The following is a 20546-nucleotide window of genomic DNA, read 5'->3' as shown; positions in this document are numbered from 1 at the left end:
AAATATATGATTTCTTTTTCGCTGTATGTGGCACCACCTCTAAACTCACCAGGGCATGATCTGAGACTAAGATATTTCCAACTGAGCAATCCACAACAGATAAAACGAGGGACTTGGATATAAAAAATAAATAAATAAATCTATTCTAGAATAAATCTTATGGACTGATGAAAAAAATGTATAGTCTCTAACAGAGGTTCAAAAGTCTCCAAATATCCGTAAGACCAAGATTTTTACACATCCTGTGAAGCGTCAATGTTGCTCTAGGGGGTTTACACACTTTTGCTTCACTGTGATCAAGGACTGAATCCATAAAAAGATTAAAGTCTCCTCCCAATATTATATCATGAGGGATGCCAGCGACTTGCAACATCCCTTCAAGATCTATAAAAAAGCCCTGATCATCAGCGTTAGGCACGTAAATATTAATTTAATATCAACCTTTGCCCCTGAATTTCCGCTAAAACAATAATGACTCTTCCTAATTTATCTTTAATCTGTTTGAGACATTTGAATTGTAGATGTTTATTTACCAATATAATGACTCCCTTGCTCTTACTTGAGCCAGCAATAAAGAAAACATGTCCACCCCATATCTTCCCAAATTTTTCCGCTACCTGCAGGGAGAGATGTGTTTCTTGAAGAAACACTATATCATATTTCTTACGTTTAAGAAAAGTAATGACCTTCCTTCTTTTTATGGGGTGCCCCAACCCATTCACATTCCATGTGGAGAGAGAGATAGTACACTCATATTAACAACTGACATATTGATATAATAAAAAAAAAAACTGTGTGTCAAAAACAAAATTATGCAGACCACATTCCCCATTAGTGAAACAATCAAACCCCAAACTTACCCCCGAACAAAACAAACAGAAAAAAGAAAAACATGCGCATTAACACTGCGCACGACAGCGCCAACCGGCGACGATCCCTCTAAACTCAAAAGGTCCATGAATGCCCACGAGCCCCCACGACAACTTTGCCATCGGATTGCTCAATTTACACAACAGAAAATACTTTGTAAAATAAACCCAGCCAATAGGAAGAATGAACACAAAGAATGTGTAGATTCATTCACAGAACTGTCTCAAAGGTGTGATCTTCCACAAAACAAATTCCAGCTGATATAAAACCGTTCAGATTCCTCGGACAGAGAGACGAATTTTCAGTGTGCTGGCTGTTATGAGTTCTACGGATGACGTAATCATTCCAATGTCCCATAAAAAAACTCAAAACAAACTACAGCCAGCAGGAGGAATAAGCACGAAGAACGAACAGATTAATCCACAGCTGTTCCAAAGGAATGTTATTCAACAGAACAAGCTCCAGCTGCTAGGCGGAGCCAACACAAAAATAAACAAAACCGGCATCCCGGTTCCCCGGATGGTCGAGTCAATTCACTCGGAGGCCGCATAAAAGTATATACCATGACTTACATAATCCGTCAACTTTATAAGAGACATCCTTTTGTGAGCATGTAGATATTTTTGAGTCATCCGTAGTGTCCACTCTCAAACTGGCCGGGAACTTCAATACAAATGTAATCTTCCGTCAATGCAAAAGTTTCTTTAAGGAAAAGTGTTATTCACAAAACATGCTCCAGCCACACGGCGGAGCCAACGCAAAAAACCCAAAATGTCGCCCAGCTTCCTCAAGAGTAAGTTCAGCGAGTCGACCCACTCACATGAGAAACATCCAACGGTTTACTCAGCCACTGATTCTATAAAAGACATTGCTTGATTGGGACATGTAAATACTTTGCGACCGACCGTCGTTTCTATTCTCAGTTTGGCTGGAAACATCAGAGCAAATGAGATCTTTCGCCGATGTAAGAGTTTCTTACATTTCTTGAACCGATCGCGTTTCTCTCGCCGAACTCGCAAAGTCCGGGAACAAGAAAATATTATGGTTCTTCCAAGAAAGCTTTCCTTTGCTCCTCGCCTGGCACAACACAAGATCTTTATCGGATGATCTCAGAAATCTGGCCAGAATCGGTCGGGGCCTGTCTCCCTCAGCAAATCTGTGAGCTGGGACTCTGTGAGCTCGCTCGATTTCCAGCTTGTGGCCTGTTATGTCGAGCAGACTCGGGAAAAACTCGTCTAGGAATTTCACCATATCTCTGCCCTCCTCATGCTCAGGAATTCCAACAATTCGAATGTTATTCCTGCGGCTTCTATTCTCAAGATCTTCAAGCTTTTCAAGGAGATGTTCCAAATCAACTTTGGTCGTGGGCGGATTAGCGGTTAATTCCCTGTCCGAAGATTCCAGAAAATCAATTCGTCTCTCAACATCAGTCACTCTTGTAACTATCTCAGAGAATTTTATTTCCATCGCCGTAATCGATCGATGTATTACAGCGAGATCCTCCAAGTCAGCAAGAATCTTCGTCAACATCACCGACATGTTGGACAACTGACACTGGATTCCTTCTCCCGCCGCGCCATCCAAATCGAGTCCCCGTTCTGTAGGCCTGTCGGGGCTTTCATCCTGAACACGTAAGTGTCTTTTAATGTATCCAGAGCCCGAGGATTTTGACTTCTTTGCCATGTTTTGCATCAAAGAGCAAATGTGTAACTGGGTGTATAAAAATTAACCAGATTATAACATGAGAATAATAAAAAATTTAGCAAAGTGCGCAGAGCTCGTAGCTCACACGTCTGCCCCTTGCATGGCATCACGTGACCTCAAGTTCATATTCATTTTAAACAACACAATACTAATGTTTTAACTTAAGTGTTCAGAAATCAATATTTGGTGGAATAACCCTGATTTTCAATCACAGCTTTCATGCATCTTGGCATGCTCTCTACCAGTCTTTCACATTGCTGTTGGGTGACTTTATGCCACTCCTGGTGCAAAAATTCAAACAGCTCAGCTTTGATTGATAGCTTGTGGCCATCCATCTTTCTCTTGATCACATTCCATAGGTTTTCAATGGGGTTCAGGTCTGGAGATTGGGCTGGCTATGACAGGGTCTTGATCCGGTGGTCCTCCATCCACACCTTGATTGACCTGGCTGTGTGGCATGGAGCATTGTCCTGCTGGAAAAAACAATCCTCAGAGAACATTGTCAGAGCAGAAGGAAGCAAGTTCCAGGATAACCTTGTATGTGGCTTGATTCATGCGTCCTTCACAAAGACGAATCTGCTCGATTCCAGACTTGCTGAAGCACCCCCAGATCATCACCGATCCTCCACCTGGTTGTCTAATGGTTAGACGGAGACTTTTGCAGCTTTGAAATAGAAACATTTTTATTTTCATTTTTACTTTATTTTGGTATTAGTCTTCAACCCTTATTACACTGCACCACAAATTGTTCCATCTCAACAAAAACTAGAGATTTGAAAACTGCTAGTTTTCGTCTTTGTCATGGTTTCCATGTACGATAATTACCTTGGTCTCATGAGGACACAAGGGCATCACCCACACACTATAAACACATGCTGCTCTTTCATCTCTCCACCTCTTTCTAAATGCTGCTCACCAGCATTTGCTGTAGTGCCTGTTCTCACATGGGCAGATTGCTCAGAGATATGATGGAGAAAGTTGAAGAGGCCACACAAAGATTACCACACAGTTAGATGCAGTCGACACAGTGCCCTCCATGACCAGACAGCTACCTCTTAATCCCTGATGTATCCGAGTCTACTGTAATTTTACACTAAATTATGAGGAAGTATGCGACGTAATCCCTTCAGATTGGTGACAGCCACAGGAAAAAAATGTGTGTTCTGCGCGAGAGCATTCACACAATACTCACTGACTTGGTTGAACGGAAAAGTGGTTATGAGCAATAACGGAATGAGCTGAGATGAGCGTTTGAAAAAACAACATGCATTGGTCAGTCGTGTCTGGCTGTGACACAACTATGATGTGGAATGAGACAAATCAACTGATTCAAAAGCAGATGTGGTACAGCAACCACAACACCAAGTGACTTCCTCTCTTAAATGCACATTAGAGCAGGAAGGCTAATTCACAAGACTTTTTTTTTTATTCACATTACATTTTTACATATTTTGTTAAACAATTATGACACTTTGCAATGTTTATTATTAATGTAAACATGCATTATACATGGGGAGTTGACTTTTTTTTTTTTTAAATCAACATAAAATATTTAGATTGAATGAAAATTATGAATTTGGGTAGTTGACATAATATACTTTTGGGAAATTAAAATGCTATGCTTCCTCTAATACTATTTAAACTATTTAAACTTCTATAATTATTATGCATGTCACTTTTATGGCCTCATTAAAACTACAAGTAATATTTATAATAAAATATGGAATATTTAGACTTAAAATTAATTTGTCAGTTCAAATCACATATTACATGCAAAAAGCTGCATGATTAAATATAGCAGCAAGCAGCGATGATGGGCCCAAGCACAACTGGTCCATTTCCACCCGGTGGTTTTCGGGAAAACAATGCAAGGTGGACACATGCATTTGGCATTTTACATTATTCTAAACAATTTTGAAGCAATTTTAGTAAATATAAGGAGGACTATTTCAAAGTTTTATTTTATTATTTTTCTATTTCAAATTTCCTGCTGCAAGTTGGTGGCACTATGTCCATGACCCATAATAGCCACAATGTGATCAGCCCCCATTACCAAACATACAGCTGAATTTTCATCAAAATCATACAATGCACACAGAAGATATAAGGAACTTCCTGTTTGCCATTTTTCCCCATAAACGTATTGCTTCGCCATGGTGACACCGTTCAACATATCGAAAATCTATTCACATTTTAGCATCTACAATGTCTTGGCATGATATTTATTATTAATAATAAAAATAATCATTAGAAGAACAAAAGGGCCACCGCACTTTCAGCGCTTGGGCCCTAATAATTAGCAAAATGCAAGTCACTTCAGGACATGTCATCTTCCCAAAAGTAGTTTGTCAACCTAAATAGTATATAAATTACATAGCATACAATATTAAAAAGCAATTTTTCAAATATCAATCATCTTCTGCACCCTTTATTGGTTAATGTAGGGGCTGTACTCACGTGGCATGATGCCCTGATCAACAAGCTGCTCACGGGTGCGTCTCTGCTGCAATCTTAGCTGGAGAACTGGTGGACAGAAAAATAATGGTTAGACTATTTTCTTTATCCAACCTCTAAAACAGGCCTGTCAACACTACACACAGAATGGGACTTTTTCCAACTGATTAGCACACCTACACAAGAAACACCAACACACATATACAACAAGTGGGGAATCTAACCTTAAGCACAGCTGAAATCACACATTTCCTCTCTAGCATTACATAAGAGCTACAATTCAAAAAATAAAATAAGACTAGCAGTTCTTCCTGCTACCAAAACAACAGGCTCTTGAGCGACCCTTTGAAGCGTGATGTTTGGAACACTTCCTGGGAAAATTTTAAAGACATTTTTTTTGCCCTCTTGGCTGAGCCTCCCGGATTTACTTGGCTGATTGTAATAACAGCTCAATCTAGTCGGAGTTGTGTGAAGACACAAGGATAACATCTGACATTTTATCAGAGAATCAATAACGATTTCCTCTAACGTCCTAACGTCAGACATGCCAAAAACTGCAGGGAGTAACATGCTACAATTTAAACAGTAAACATTCTTTTTTTGTTGTTTTTAATGCTGAATTCCTGTAGCCCAACAGGTAGAGTATGATGCTAGTGACACCACAATCATGGGTTTGATACCCAGAGAACACATAGATAAAATATATACCTTTAAGGCACTGCACTTCACTGCCCTACAAAAGGTAAAACACAGTAACTACAACTCTGAAATGGGGAAAATTGCTTCAAAAAGTTTTTTGATTTTCCAGTCAAAAGTGGATTACCAAATTTTCACATACCTTCTGTGAATCTGAGCATAGCTGAGCCGATTCCACTCATAACTAAATTTTAACTAAATGAGCAGTTATTGCTTTTGTAAGTCGCTTTGGATAAAATGCACAAAAAGTGTCAAATGAAGTTCAACATGATAAAATGCAAGAACTAAAAACTTGGCATGACTGAACACCTTATTTTACCCTGTGTGTGTGTCAGTTTACTGTTAACAAGGTCAGCTGAGGTTGTACAAACGAAACTCTGGGTAGTGCTGAGAACACATTCCGTTTGCATTTTACCACTCTCAATATGAATCTGCACACCTAAGAAGAGGAAATAACATAACATGAAGATGTGAAAAATGGGGCATTTGCTACAGCATAACTGCAGGATAATGGATGCATTCCTGGTGCACTGACTGCACATGAGTCCACAAGGTGAAATTCTACTTGGGGTACAGAAAAAAAAAAATCTACCTGTGCAATGTCTAAATTGCAGCTGGGCTATTCCACATGTTGGGCAAAAAAACAAAACAAAAAAAAACATCTGGGGGATGCTCAAGACACAGACTAGGTTTTCATGCACTAAAGAAACGGTTTATTCTGGGCTTTTTGCAGAAAGCGACTTTCTGAAACATCATGTAAATGAAAACACTGTTTTCCTTATGACATTTAAGGGATTAAGAGAAAGCGGTTTAACACACCCAGGTTTCTCCCAGAGAAATGTGGCCATGAAAATGCATTAGCTGCATTCTTACAGGTTTTTAAAGAGTGCGCATGTGTGAAGAACAGACCGGATAACTATGTCATAGGATGGTGCCCAAAAACAAGTCAACACAGCAGAAATAATTCAAAATATCTGGGGGTACAGAGGGAAAAGCGAAAAGCACATCCACTATAAACTATACCCATTTGTATACACCAATTTAAAACAGCAACTACAGTCCCTCACATCCCTGTATATGCGCTCAAGTACATTGGGGGAATCCTGGAGTTTGACGTAAAAGGAAACCCCACTATTGCAGCACAATTCCGCTGCAGGTTGCAATGGAAAGTTAAGGAAACAAACATGGCAACGACTCTGGAATATCTGGAAAAAACGTGAAGCAACAGAGAATAAGATAGCAAGTCTTCCTCAGATGCCATGTTTGTTATTTACACAAGCGTAGCAGGGAAATTACTTTGCTGTGGAGAAAGCTTTTTACTAACTGAGCCGCTTGTATATAGGAGTAAAAAGAAAGCCGCTAACACAGCTCAAATGCCGATTTCGAGCCTTAAGCAGCTTTCTCACATTAAACAACTTTCTGGTGTCCATGTAAATGAGCTCAGTATGATCTCAACCCTCATTCAGAGATCACTACTGTAGTTAAAATGCTTATATTGAGCCTTTTTCTTAATTAAAAAAAAAAAAAAATATATATATATATATATATATATATATATATATATATATATATATATATATATTACAAATTTCAATAACGAGTGAAAAATTTGAATAAAACACAACATGAATTTCAAAATATCAGTATTTTTTTTATGTCCAACTTTTGCTTTAATGCCAAAAACACCAGGGCTTGCATGTACTCCATAAATCCCAGATTTCCCCTGATGTGGTTTCAAACATTTGGACCCCGACTGTAGTGGCCAACTCAGTGCCTTCAGAAAACCAACGAGGAACAGAGTCAAAGGGGGTATTTGCACTTGGTCATTTCATGCATTTTTGCTGATCGGATTGCCATGCGATCATGAAAACACCAGATGTAAATCCCCTCCAAGACAGATATGAGACGGATATAAATCTGATCAGATTAGATTCCTATTCCATTTGAAACTCGGTCAAGTGTAAATGCATCTGGCTGTTCAAGCCACATATGTAAACTTTACTCCACTCAAACAGCGCTACATCAGAATAGGGAAAATGCTAAATATACAGTAAAAGCTACAGTATTTGCACTGGGTGTGGCACAATAAAAAATAAATTATTAAACTGATGCACATTGTAGGAGACACAGAACATTTTTCTTCATTTATTTGATAAAGATTGCTGATGAAACTGAAACTGAACACTGACATTGAGCGCAGCTGACATGTATGATGCATCTTACCTACGAGAAGCCCCGAGGGGGAAAATACACAATGCATGCAAAAATACACACAGAAATTTGTCACTTGGACAAAATAAGTCACTTAAATTTACTGCCCTGCATTAGCGTAAGCATAGAAGTGAAATCTGTTTTATTTGCATATAGCGCGGGAAATGAAGATCAGATTAATATCAGTTGGTGGAGACACACTGATGTGGCAAAGTGTAAATGGAATGTGCTTATTCAATCAGACAGCAATCCAATCAGAAAAACTACTCCAACAGAGATGATGATTATCTGGAACAATCACTGATTATTTATAATAACTGCAGAGCTCATAATTCTGTCATAAAATGCTGCTGAATTGTAGCTTCCTTTTCTCTTCTTCTGTCATGCAAATTTCCATAAAACATTAGTAAACAGTTGAACAAATCTTCAGAAAATCAATAAAAAAAATCTTCAAAATTAGCTACTCCTGTGTCCTCTCAGTGTCAGGAAGATATCCACCTCTCAAAGTTGCACAGCAGGCAGCAGAACCTGATATGAAATTTCCTCTGCAGGCATTGTGAGGCTCCACTCCTAGGCAGGCCATGCTGTCTATCTGTCTTGCCGTACCCTCAGGGGACCTCAGTGTGGACTCCTGACATAACCAGAGCTTTGTGAAGAAGGCATAAAGTCCCTGTTCTTCAGGGCTCTCCATTCACAGTTAGCAGCTCTGATGAAACTGGGGCTCCCTTTAGAGGAGACAACAGCTCTGCTCCTCCAGCAAAAAGAGAGGAGGGAGCAGAAAGAACAGTCCATGGTTAACCCCTCCCTGCCACTAGATCTTCACATCTTGATTTTAACAGAGATCAGATCTCCTGTTTATAGTTCAGAAGAACTATGAACTTTGCCAGTTAGGGACAGGTGGATCACAACAGTGGATGCTTTATTTTTGGGATATGGAAGCAGCACAACCAAACCAAAGTAAAGCAAACCAAAACACCAATCCAAACATAATACAAAACATAAAGTCAAAACTTATAAGGTGCACACAGAAAGTTTTTATCTAGCTCTTATTCGTCTCAATGGTACCAGTGGTGTTGGACTTTATACCGACACCTATCGTCCTGGATGCACAAAATTTGCCGCTTCACACAAAGACGTTATCTACTTTTTTTGTTACTTTTAGTCAGTGTTTTTCTCCGTCTCATCCTACACACATCTGTATATTGGACATTCTTGGATTCAATCCAAAAAAAAATTGCATGTTGTTGCACATTGGACTGTAACTGGACGGCCATTACTCGTGAGCTCTCTACCAGCTGTGACCACTGTGTGCTTGTGCTTGATGTCACGCAGTTCATCCGTGATCAGCGCAGTGGAGCTGCAGGTCGTTGCAGTTTATTTTATCACTCCAGCAGAGTCCTTACTTTTTATCAGGGATATTTTCATTTCACTTGCACTCATTCTGTTTGGACTGTCTGGTGGATCACACTACTGCTATTCCATACCATCACTCTGTCCTATACTGTTGACTTGGGCTCTGTTGTTATCTGTAGTATGTATATTGTGTTTGTTTGGTTTGCTTGTTTTGTTTACATGTAGCTACTTTAATGTTCGAGTATTGGCTGAAAGCGCTATATAAAGTAAACATGTTATTATTATTATTATTAGTGGTAGTAACTTAAAGGGGGTTACACACTGGATGCATCTGGTGGACAACATGGGGCGTTCTAAAATTAGAAACAATTTATTTACTATAAAGGAACACACACTGTCGCTGGCAAACTCCAGATGCAGCTCAAAATTCTGCAGTGCCACGGAGCGCAACTCCAAATGGAAACATAGTTTTCCATTCAAATAGCCTACACAATATATTTTCAGTTACAAGTATGCCTTTTTGTTGTTTGACAGCTTGAATAAAACCTATTCAAGTCTACATAGAGAGAAATTTCATAATAAACATTGCCATTTCTAATCGTTCATTTGCGCAGTTTCACCAGTTTCATACACTAACCTGCAAACTCATCAACGTCACTTTGTTCAAACTTGAAGTACAAAAACCTTCGTAACTTATGTGTATGGTGACAAGATTCATAACTGTGGACTGCCACCTGCTGCGCATCCCTCAGTATTAAGAACAGTAAAAGTTATATCACCCCCTTTGGTCTCCCAAATCTAATACGTCACACAACATTAAACGGAAGGCCAACTGAAAGTGAATTGGAAAGTGCACAAATTAGGCTTCTAATTTAAATATCGGCTGGTGTTAATGTCAATGCCTCAAAAACATATCAAGAAAATGTGCCAATCAATAACCGATGTATCAATATTTTATGACATTCCTACTGGAGTCTTCATCTAATGTTTACATAATTTTAAACATATTTCTATAGATTGTTATTCATGTGTTTCAGGGATCGACATTAACACTTGTCTGGCACCTGAACGGTCAAATACATTCAAAATTTTGCCAAAATGCCCGTCTTTGTCAGGTATTCATGTAAACACAGAGAGTGATGTCTAAAGTGAATGTAAACAGTGGAGAAAAAAAACGGATTTGTATTAAAATGTCAGACTTGTAAGTATAAATGTAAGCTAATTGACCTGCTGCTATCTAGTGTGTCATTATAATAATCAAACAACCATAACATGAAAACACTCACTGCTCTTGACTGGGTAACTTTAGTAGCTTTAACAATTATTAATGTATTATAATCATACAGTAAAGACCAGTAGTAATTTTATGTTGCATTTCATTCTGAATATTTACTTGAATACTTAACAGCCTACGGCTGTTCAAAACTTTTAAAGCTGTTACAAAAGCAATGAATTTTCTTAATTTGTATTTTTGTTTTATCATTTTTAATCTATTTCTATTCATTGCTGTTTTTTTATTGTTATTTTATTACTGACTGTTTACTAGTCTTGAATACTTAAGAACTTGAAAACATTCTTCTATAATTAACATATTAGTTAGTGTTATTATTAGTTGTGGTATTAAAGCTGGTATTGAGAATCATCAAATTTCACTACAGACTACTTAAATTTTGGTATTGTGGTAATGTATAGCCTATATTGTGCATGGTAGATCTTGCTGCAATAACATGATGAAAAAGTAGATCTCATTCCATAGAAATGTGAGCACCTCTGCTGTTAATGGTGGTGATGGAGGCTTTTCTTTATTTGACTACCATACGTAACAAAATAATTACCGTATGACAATAGCCTCCTCCCCTACCCAGTGCAGTTTACATTGCATAAGTACACTATTAGGTTGGGCATCGGTCATAATTTTAGAAAAATATACAACATAAACTTTGACGTTACTTGAGCATTAATGTCCTTTTTTCTCTCCAGACAAGTAACTTTTTACTCTGACAAGTGAATGACCAATTTACTTGTCCAGAGGACAAGCACATGACAATGCTTAATGTCGAGCCCTGTGTTTGTGTGTAAAACTTTTATAATTAGCAAAAAATGACCAAGTGGACCTTTAACACACACACACACACACACACACACACAAAAACAAAAAGCAAAACAAAACACAAAATTCTAACTTAACCAAACCGAACAAAACAAAACAAAAAAACAAAACAGCTCTCAATTACAAAACACCCCTCCACTCAATCAACAATGTGAACATCTTCTGACAGACAGCCAGTTGGTGATGAGTAACTGACATAGGCCGCGCTCTGCCAGAGTTGTTTACATTTCCACTCACTGTGACAATGTGACCTCTGCATATCTAGAGACCTAGAGGAGCAGCCCTCATAGAGCTGCGAGCCACCACAAGCAGACAAAACTGTCCTGTGACCTTTTACATGTCAGTCAAACGTGTGCACCCAAAGACGCAAACAAATGTCAAGATTCTGAAGGCAGTAAAGGTTCCTTGTGTTTACTGAGGACTAAGTCTGAGAGAATGGAAAAAGAGCTTCTCTTTTTCAGCAGGGACAAAAATATAAAGTTATTCAATCAACTGGAGATAGATGCAAACCTAATCAGGATCTGCCATGAATTATCTAGGCAGTGAATTACGAGAACCAACATTGAATAGCTGAATTTGTACAGGCTGTGATTACAAAGTACCATTCCAGAACTTGGACAAATCTTAAAGCTCACAATAAATTCACTGTTGAAAAAAAATGGCCACAAAATAAATAAATAAATGGACTGATGGCGGATAGGTAGCCAAGAGAGACATCTAAATCAGATAGACTATCTTCATTTTCTCAAAGGACCATCAACTAAGTACCAGTCTGTTGTGCTTAAGACCAAATCTTAGATACAGTTGAAGTCAGAAGTTTACATAAACCTTAGCCAAATACATTTAAACTAAGTTTTTCACAATTCCTGACATTTAATCGTAGAAAACATTCCGTCTTAGGTCAGTTAGGATCACTAATTTATTTTAAGAATGTGAAATGTTAGAATACCAGTAGAGAGAATGATTTATTTCAGCTTTTATTTCTTTCATCACATTCCCAGTGGGTCAGAAGTTTACATACACTTTGTTAGTATTTGGTAGCATTGCCTTTAAACTGTTTAACTTGGGTCAAACGTTTTGGGTAGCCTTCCACAAGCTTCTCACAATAAGTTGCTGGAATTTTGCCCCATTCCTCCAGACAGAACTGGTGTAACTGAGTCAGGTTTGTAGGCCTCCTTGCTCGCACACGCTTTTTCAGTTCTGCCCACAAATGTTCCATCAGATTGAGGTCAGGTCTTTGTGATGGCCACTCCAAAACCTTAAGCCATTTTGCTACAACTTTTTGTAGCAAATGGGTCCATTTGGAAGACCCATTTGCGACCGAGCTTTAACTTCCTGGCTGATGTTTTGAGATGTTGCTTAAAAATATCCATATAATTTTCCTTCCTCATGATGCCATCTATTTTGTGAAGTGCACCAGTCCCTACAGCAGCAAAGCAACCCCGCAACATGATGCTGCCACCCCCATGCTTCACGGTTGGGATGGTGTTCTTCGGCTTGCAAGCCTCACCCTTTTTCCTCCAAACATAACGATGGTAATTATGGCCAAACAGTTACATTTTTGTTTCATCAGACCAGAGGACATTTCTCCAAAAAGTAAGATCTTTGTCCCCATGTGCACTTGCAAACTGTAGTCTGGCTTTTTTATGGCAGTTTTGGATCATTGGATTCTTTCTTGCTGAGCAGTCTTTCAGGTTATGTCGATATAGGACTCATTTTACTGTGGATACAGATACTTGTCTACCTGTTTCCTCCGGCATCTTCACAAGGTCCTTTGCTGTTGTTCTGGGATTGATTTGCACTAAACTACATTCATCTCTAGGAGACTGAAAGCGTCTCCTTCCTGAGTTGTATGATGGCTGCGTGGTACCATGGTGTTTATACTTGTGTACTATTGTTTGTACAGATGAACATTGTACCTTCAGGCATTTGGAAATTGCTCCCAAGGATGAACCAGACTTGTGGAGGTCCACAATTTTCTTTCTGAGGTCTTGGCTGATTTATTTTGATTTTCCCATGATGTCAAGCAAAGAGTCACTTAGTTTGAAGGTAGGCCTTAAAATACACCCACAGGTATACCTCCAATTGACTCCAATTAGCCTATAAGAAGCTAATTGCCTAAAGGCTTAACATCATTTTCTGGAATTTTCCAAGCTGCTTAAAGGCACAGTTAACTTAGTGTATGTAAACTTCTGACCTACTGGAATTGTGATATAATCAATTAAAAGTGAAACAATCTATCTGTAAACAATTGTTGGAAAAATGACTTGTGTCATGCACAAAGTAGATGTCTTAAACGACTTGCCAAAACTATAGTTTGCTAATATGAAAGCTGTGGAGTCGTTAAAAAATTAGTTTTAATGACTTATGTGTATGTAAACTTCTGACTTCAACTGTACCTGCCATAAACTACTAACATAGTCACTGTGTGATTTTTGTATGTAAATTTAGGTATATAGTTTTCTAATTAATCTCAGATGGTTTCTTAAAATGTGAAACATTAAATTATCCATTAAAGTAATGAATTCCTGCACCACAACTATCAATTTACAGAATTCTTCCAGATTAAACTGAGATAGGAGTAAGTATTTTTACTTGGTAAAAATTATGCACTTCACCTTTAAAATATATGCGATTTAAAGGTGTATAATTTGTGAGTGCATTGTCTCCGTGCAAGTAGCGAGTAGACTCACCGTTCTTGCGCTCATTGAGCGGAGGCAGCTTCTGGCTGGGGTGAAGGGACAGCTCTCCCATCTCATGGGTTACAGCCACACTCTGTGGGCTGGGCGCCAACAAACCCCCAAACCCAGCACCCCCCTGGTCCTCCATGTCTCCTCAGTGAGGAGTCAAGGGTCTTGCAGGAGGTAAGCAGGATATTCGGTCACAGGAAGCTGCTCACTTCAGTCTCTGCAAAAGACAAAAGGCAGCATAGCTTGTGATGAGCAAAAGAACATGATCCAAGGCAGCAGGCTGTATTACAAGTAATAAGTGAAATCTGTAATAGATTAAATAGAGTTTATGAGAATGATGTAACAGGTCAAGGATGTGGTAGTGTCTGTAATATCACTTTTGCCATATGAAACAACCAAAAACACTTAGCATGTGTAGAATCTACACCATACACAGATTCTACTGTTTCACCGTACATTTATTAAAACGTAAACAATCAATCAAAATGAGCCTCTCCACAGACTTTAAATGAATAGGCTTTGTGTTTGCTGGCCTTTCATTACTTAAAATTTGCATCATCGTGGTGGTTAGGCGTTGGATGTGAAACCAATAAAAACAAACACAGTGCTCACCATGGTACTGCAAAATGCTAGAATACACCAAGACCACATCAGCACAAACCACAACCATTAATTCCAACAGATCATTCTGCATTCCAAAACTCCTTGTCCTGACACATGGCAATTGAATTAAACATTTTTGTCATTTCTCTTTTCATAATTTTCCAGAGGTAGACTGTCAAATATACGCCATCATCTTGTCCTCTTAAATGGTTATTTTTTGCATTTCTTACACTCTGTATGCTGCATGGTCTCTTGTTTGATAGCCAAAACAATTCACAATTGGTTTATGTTTTGCAGGGTAGTGTGCCAACATTTTACATACACCGTACATGTACATCCTATTAGTCCTTGATAGTCACAGTTGCTAGGATACGACAGTATCCCACACAAATAAACTCAAGTACATTGTTTATGTTAGTGATTGATTGTGATCGCTTATGTACTAGCACTAGAAAATTAAATCATGTATTTGAACTAGGGATGTAAAAGTACCAGTAATTTGGTACCAAGTAGGTACTAGAATAAAAATAAAAAAAGATGCCATGATACCAGTGTTTTTGCCGTATTGGTAGTACTGAGAACAGACTCAATTCGATACCCAGGTGCTGTCTGACTTAGGGATGCACCGATACTTTTTCTCTTCCTATCTGATTCCGATACTTGAAATCTCAGTATCGGCCGATAATGATCCCGATACCAGCGTTGTTTTTTTCATAATGGGTTTAGAATATCTATACTTCACTGTGTGCAACTAAATGGGGGTACTCTTTTATATGTAAAGAAACAATCCTCTAACTACAAATTATTTCAATGTAAATATACAGACTATTAATAAAAACTTTATTGTTAACTAGTCTACTGGATAATGCAGCAGCAAAATTAAACTGTAGTTCTAGTGAAAGTCTTCAGTAGAAAAGAAGCCTGTTTTCTTTACACAGTTTTTTTTAACTTGTATCTGGACTTTAAAGGTGCCCTCAGTAATTCTTTCCTCAAAAAGTTTTACTCCTAAAGAAATGTCTTGCAATTATGAAACACATGTATTTCATTATGATAATTAACATGAGATGAAGACTCCAGTCATATCAGTAACATTATAAAAATCGTTTTCCTCTACATGGAGAGGGTCCCCTCATGGGGGCTGCCATGTTGGGATCACATGACCAGCCGAATACTACTCGCTTAATCTCAGTAACCGCCCTGTTATTTGGACACTTTAGCTCATGGATTAATCATGGCTGACTGTGAATAGATTTCTACAATGGCATCATAAACTGAAAACTATTGCGTTTGAATGATGCTTCATCCATGCCACTAGGTGTCAATATAAGTCTAAGACGACATAAACAAAAACTTCCTGAGTGCACCTTTAAAGGTTTCCAATCTCTTTTTTGTTCACTTTAGTTGTAAGATACCAGTCCACTTTTCATTTACAGTTATTTACCCAGTCAAATGCCACACAGCCAAGTCAACTTAAATATTATTGTGATTTGTAAACAAATAATTATAACAATTCATTTTTATTAAATTATTATTATTGACTTTTAGAATTTTATAATATTTTATAATACAAGAGTAACTTATTTCAGTCGTGAACCTTTAGGCCTATCTTTAAACCCTCTGGCTTTTTGACAGTCAGAACACTCCAGGAATTCCTATAAGTGTTTGAATTTGGGCTAATTTACAGTAATTGAATTAGCTTTTTATTCAAAATCTGGTGAAATGCTCCTCCAGTGCCTTTCTAAATGCATGTTATGAGTGAACCGAACTACTGAGCATCTATTTTACTTCAGGAACCGGACTGTTCTGGTCATAATGTGATGTTTATACGGCATGTAATAGGCTAATACATATTGTTTGTGTATAACTATTTCCCTTATTTTCCTAATTTAATTAAAAAATATATTTTGTAATGGTTTATCAAATAGTGCAGTGGAAAATAAAGTCATTTAATTTAATGGCAGAGAGGCTATTTGCACTAAATGTAAATAGCAACCAAAAGCATCTTGTTTGCAGTAAGTGCAAATAGTGTGAGATGTTATTTGCACCCCTAATTAAATACTAACATACAGCATAGGGGCATCATGACAGCATGTTTATTGTTTTAATTTAGAGTCCCACAGATATCCTACATCAACCCCTAACCCTAAACCTAACCCTATCCTTCCCTTACAAAAATTTGTTGTAGTTTTACTACAGTTACCATAGTTTTACCATGGTGTTTTGTAGTAAAATCAAAGTAACCACAAAATTAAACATGGTTACTACATTAACACCATATTACTGGAGAAACACCATGGTTAATTGCATTCAAACTATGGCTTATGCCAAAAAACATCACTACTACACAATTATTATAGTAAAAACAAGGTTATTTTACCCAGCTCAAACATTTCTCTAAAATCCCATCCTTCATAGGCACCAAATCACTGCAAGGAAATCAACCTTTCTATTACTTTTTATTTATTATTATAAGTAGCATTAAAGGAAATGTTGAGAGTGGAAGCTGGAAACAGGATGGGACAAACTGGGGCAAAAGAGGGAATCAAATCCAGGTTGTCCGTACGAGAAAAACACATCCACCACATCTTTACATTGAAGTGACACTTGAGAATGCAGCTTGTCTTTAATTTCAGTGCTTCCACCAGACTATTTGAGTGCAAATAGCCACGCTGTGTGGCAGGTGCTATTTGTCGCTATTATTTAATATCACAGTATTTTTTATTTCAGGAAATCTGTGGCCTACCCACTGCCATATGGCAATACTGCCCCATATGATGCAACAACTTGGAACTTGAAAGTGCAAGGCAGTTTTACAACGGCAATATTCACCTCTACAATTCACATTATTAAGAAACATAAGCCTGTACTGTAGCCTAGTTTTTTAAATAAAAAAAATGCTTTAAAAGGCTACTGCCTTCAAAATCAACCTTGCATTGTTAGTCTACATTTCAACACATTTAATTATAGGGATTAAATGAGAGAGGCCTGTCTCTTACAGGATTACCAACGTTAGTGAAAAACATCAGGAACATTGCTCAACAAAACAAGTCACCATTCTCTGATAAAAACAGCAATGTCTATTTTACAGCAATGTCTACTTTATACTGCTTTCTGAATTTTAATCAAACCAATAGTCCAGCCATACTGTCAAAGTGGGGTTATAATAACTATTATAACAAACTACAAAAGTTTTATAGATGTTGCAATGAGCTCTGGTATTGTTCTAGTCAGGAAGTTACAAAATTCTTGGTTTTCTTAAAGGAAGGTGTGCCCTCAGGCTTCAGTTCTCTGTTCAACAAATAAACCAATAAGTACAACAGCTACTCCTTCACAGGGCCAACATTTAATCTAATCGGAAGTGGCCTTAATGGCAATAATCTGAACCTGAATTTGCTGAGACATCACACAACTATAAGCTATGACTAAATATTGTTTTTCCAATTAATCGCAATCTCCATATGAACGATCTCGATATCGATTCTTAAATCCCAAGATCGATCTTTCACTCAATGCGCAACCCTCCACTACAATGAGGGGAAATCACTCGCATTTGCAACCAAATTTCGCGCTATGTGACTAAAGTGAATATATTTGGCAACTGGATGGTAAATGTTTACATTTCACTCACCAGTAATTGGTTAAAAAATGATCATTTTTTTAATCAAGAGTGGAAATATATTGTCAAAACACATCACCTTTTAGAGCCAGTATGCCCCAAATTTTGATGACACAAATTTTTTTAAGATCCATTTTCAATAAGACACCTGATCTATCCACTACCCATCTTATTATAGGGGTAGATTTCAATTGTGTCTTGGATCCGTTTTTAGATAGGTGCTCTCCTCGGCTCATACCCCATTAGTCTCTGCAATAGCCCTTAATAAACGTATTCATTCGCTGAATTTACTCAATATTTGGAGACTTTATCACCATACAAATATTATTATTTTTTTTCTTCTAAGGTCCACAATTCTTATTCCAGGATTGATTATTTTTTTAATGGACTGTATACTGACTGAAAGAAAAGCAACCTCTAAATACCATAACATTTTAATCACAGATCATTGTCCAGTAACCATTTCAGTTGATTTTGATATTGTAAAGTCTCCATATTTTTGGCATTTTAATCCCACCCTCCTAAATAAAGAAAGCTTTCGGGAGCAATGCCTTGCTCATTTTTCCGAATACCTTGCTCTGAATGATAGAGAAGATGTCTCCGATTCTACTTTGTGGGAGGCCCTTAAGGCCATCATCAGGGGCCAATTTATTGCATTCGAATCAGATTTGAAAAAGCAGAAGTGCAAAAGACTGGTGGAGATTGAGACTCAATTGCACATCCTTGAGCAACAATTTTAGTCTACATCGTCCAGCGACATCTTGGCCAGCATCATGAAGTTAAAATAGGAGTACAACGACATCTTGTCCAGTCAGATTAATACTTTCTATTAAAATTGAAACAAAAACAATTTGAATAGGTGGACAAACCACATCGCTTGCTGGCTCGACAACTTTGGGGATCGCAAGCAAGCAGGGCCATTCATGCTATTGAATTTAGCAACAGTACTCTGTCTTCCAATCCAGCTGAGGTAAATAAAAGATTCATGGATTTTTATCAAGAGCTGTATTCCTCCAAAGGGGGTGGGGACCCAGTAGATACAGTTGAAGTCAGAAGATTACATACACCTTAGCCAAATATATTTAAACTCAGTTTTTCACAATTCCTGACATTTAATCGTAGAAAACATTCCCTGTACTTCAGCTTTTATTTCTTTCATGACATTCCCAGTGGGTCAGAAGTTTACATACACTTTGTAAGTATTTGGTAGCATTGCCTTTAAATTGTTTAACTTGGATCAAATGTTTTGGGTAGCCTTCCACAAGCTTCTCATAATAAGTTGCTGGAATTTTGGCCCATTCCCTCAGACAGAACTGGTGTAACTGAGTCAGGTTTGTAGGCCTCCTTGCTCGCACACGCTTTTTCAGTCCTGCCCACAAATTTTCTATCGGATTGAGGTCAGGGCTTTGTGATGGCCACTCCAATACCTTGACTTTGTTGTCCTTAAGCCATTTTGCCACAACTTTGGAGGTATGCTTGTCCATTTGTCAGACCCATTTGCAACCGAGCTTTAACTTCCTGGCTGATGTCTTGAGATGTTGCTTCAAAATATCCACAGAATTTTCCTTCCTCATGATGCCATCTGTTTTGTGAAGTGCACCAGTCCCTACAGCAGCAAAGCACCCCCACAACATGATGCTGCCACCCCCATGCTTCACGGTTGGGATGGTGTTCTTCAGCTTGCAAGGCTCACCCTTTTTCCTCCAAACATAACAATGGTCATTATGGCCAAACAGTTCAACTTTTGTTTCATTACACCAGAGAACATTTCTCCAAAAAGTAAGATCTTTGTCCCCATGTGCACTTGCAAACTGTAGTCTGGCTTTTTTTATGGCAGTTTTGGAGCATTGGATTCTTTCTTGCTGAGCAGTCTTTCAGGTTATGTCGATATAGGACTCATTTTACTGTGGATACAGATACTTGTCTACCTGTTTCCTCCGGCATCTTCACAAGGTCCTTTGCTGTTGTTCTGGGATTGATTTGCACTAAACTACATTCATCTCTAGGAGACTGAAAGCGTCTCCTTCCTGAGTTGTATGATGGCTGCGTGGTACCATGGTGTTTATACTTGCGTACTATTTTTTTGTACAGATGAACGTGGTACCTTCAGGCATTTGGAAATTGCTCCCAAGGATGAACCAGACTTGTGGAGGTCCTGGCGGATTTCTTTTGATTTTTCCATGACGTCAAGCAAAGAGGCACTGAGTTTGAAGGTGGGCCTTAAAATACATCTACAGGT

The 20546-nt window shown here is 38.1% G+C and overlaps 1 protein-coding gene across 3 annotated transcripts in view; it reads right to left on the bottom strand.

Moving 5' to 3' along the window:
• LOC127426720 (myocardin-related transcription factor B-like) overlaps positions 1-20546 on the bottom strand; it is a 49672-nt gene that overhangs the window by 25085 nt on the left and 4041 nt on the right. For 2 of the 3 annotated variants that reach the window (XM_051673690.1, XM_051673689.1), the window contains 2 exons: positions 14092-14305; positions 5032-5097 (listed from right to left, as the gene is read on the bottom strand). In XM_051673690.1, coding sequence (XP_051529650.1) covers positions 5032-5097; positions 14092-14227 — 202 coding nt within the window. In that variant the 5' untranslated portion in view covers positions 14228-14305. Of the gene's footprint in view, positions 1-3108; positions 3239-5031; positions 5098-14091; positions 14306-20546 lie in introns of those variants that run through there. The other variant, XM_051673691.1, reaches the window with a different exon arrangement.

Source organism: Myxocyprinus asiaticus, chromosome 36 (genome assembly GCF_019703515.2).
Source record: "Myxocyprinus asiaticus isolate MX2 ecotype Aquarium Trade chromosome 36, UBuf_Myxa_2, whole genome shotgun sequence".
Taxonomy (NCBI): Eukaryota; Metazoa; Chordata; class Actinopteri; order Cypriniformes; family Catostomidae; genus Myxocyprinus; species Myxocyprinus asiaticus.
Note: the sequence above shows the minus strand (reverse complement) of the source record. Positions and strands in the feature narration are given on the sequence as shown.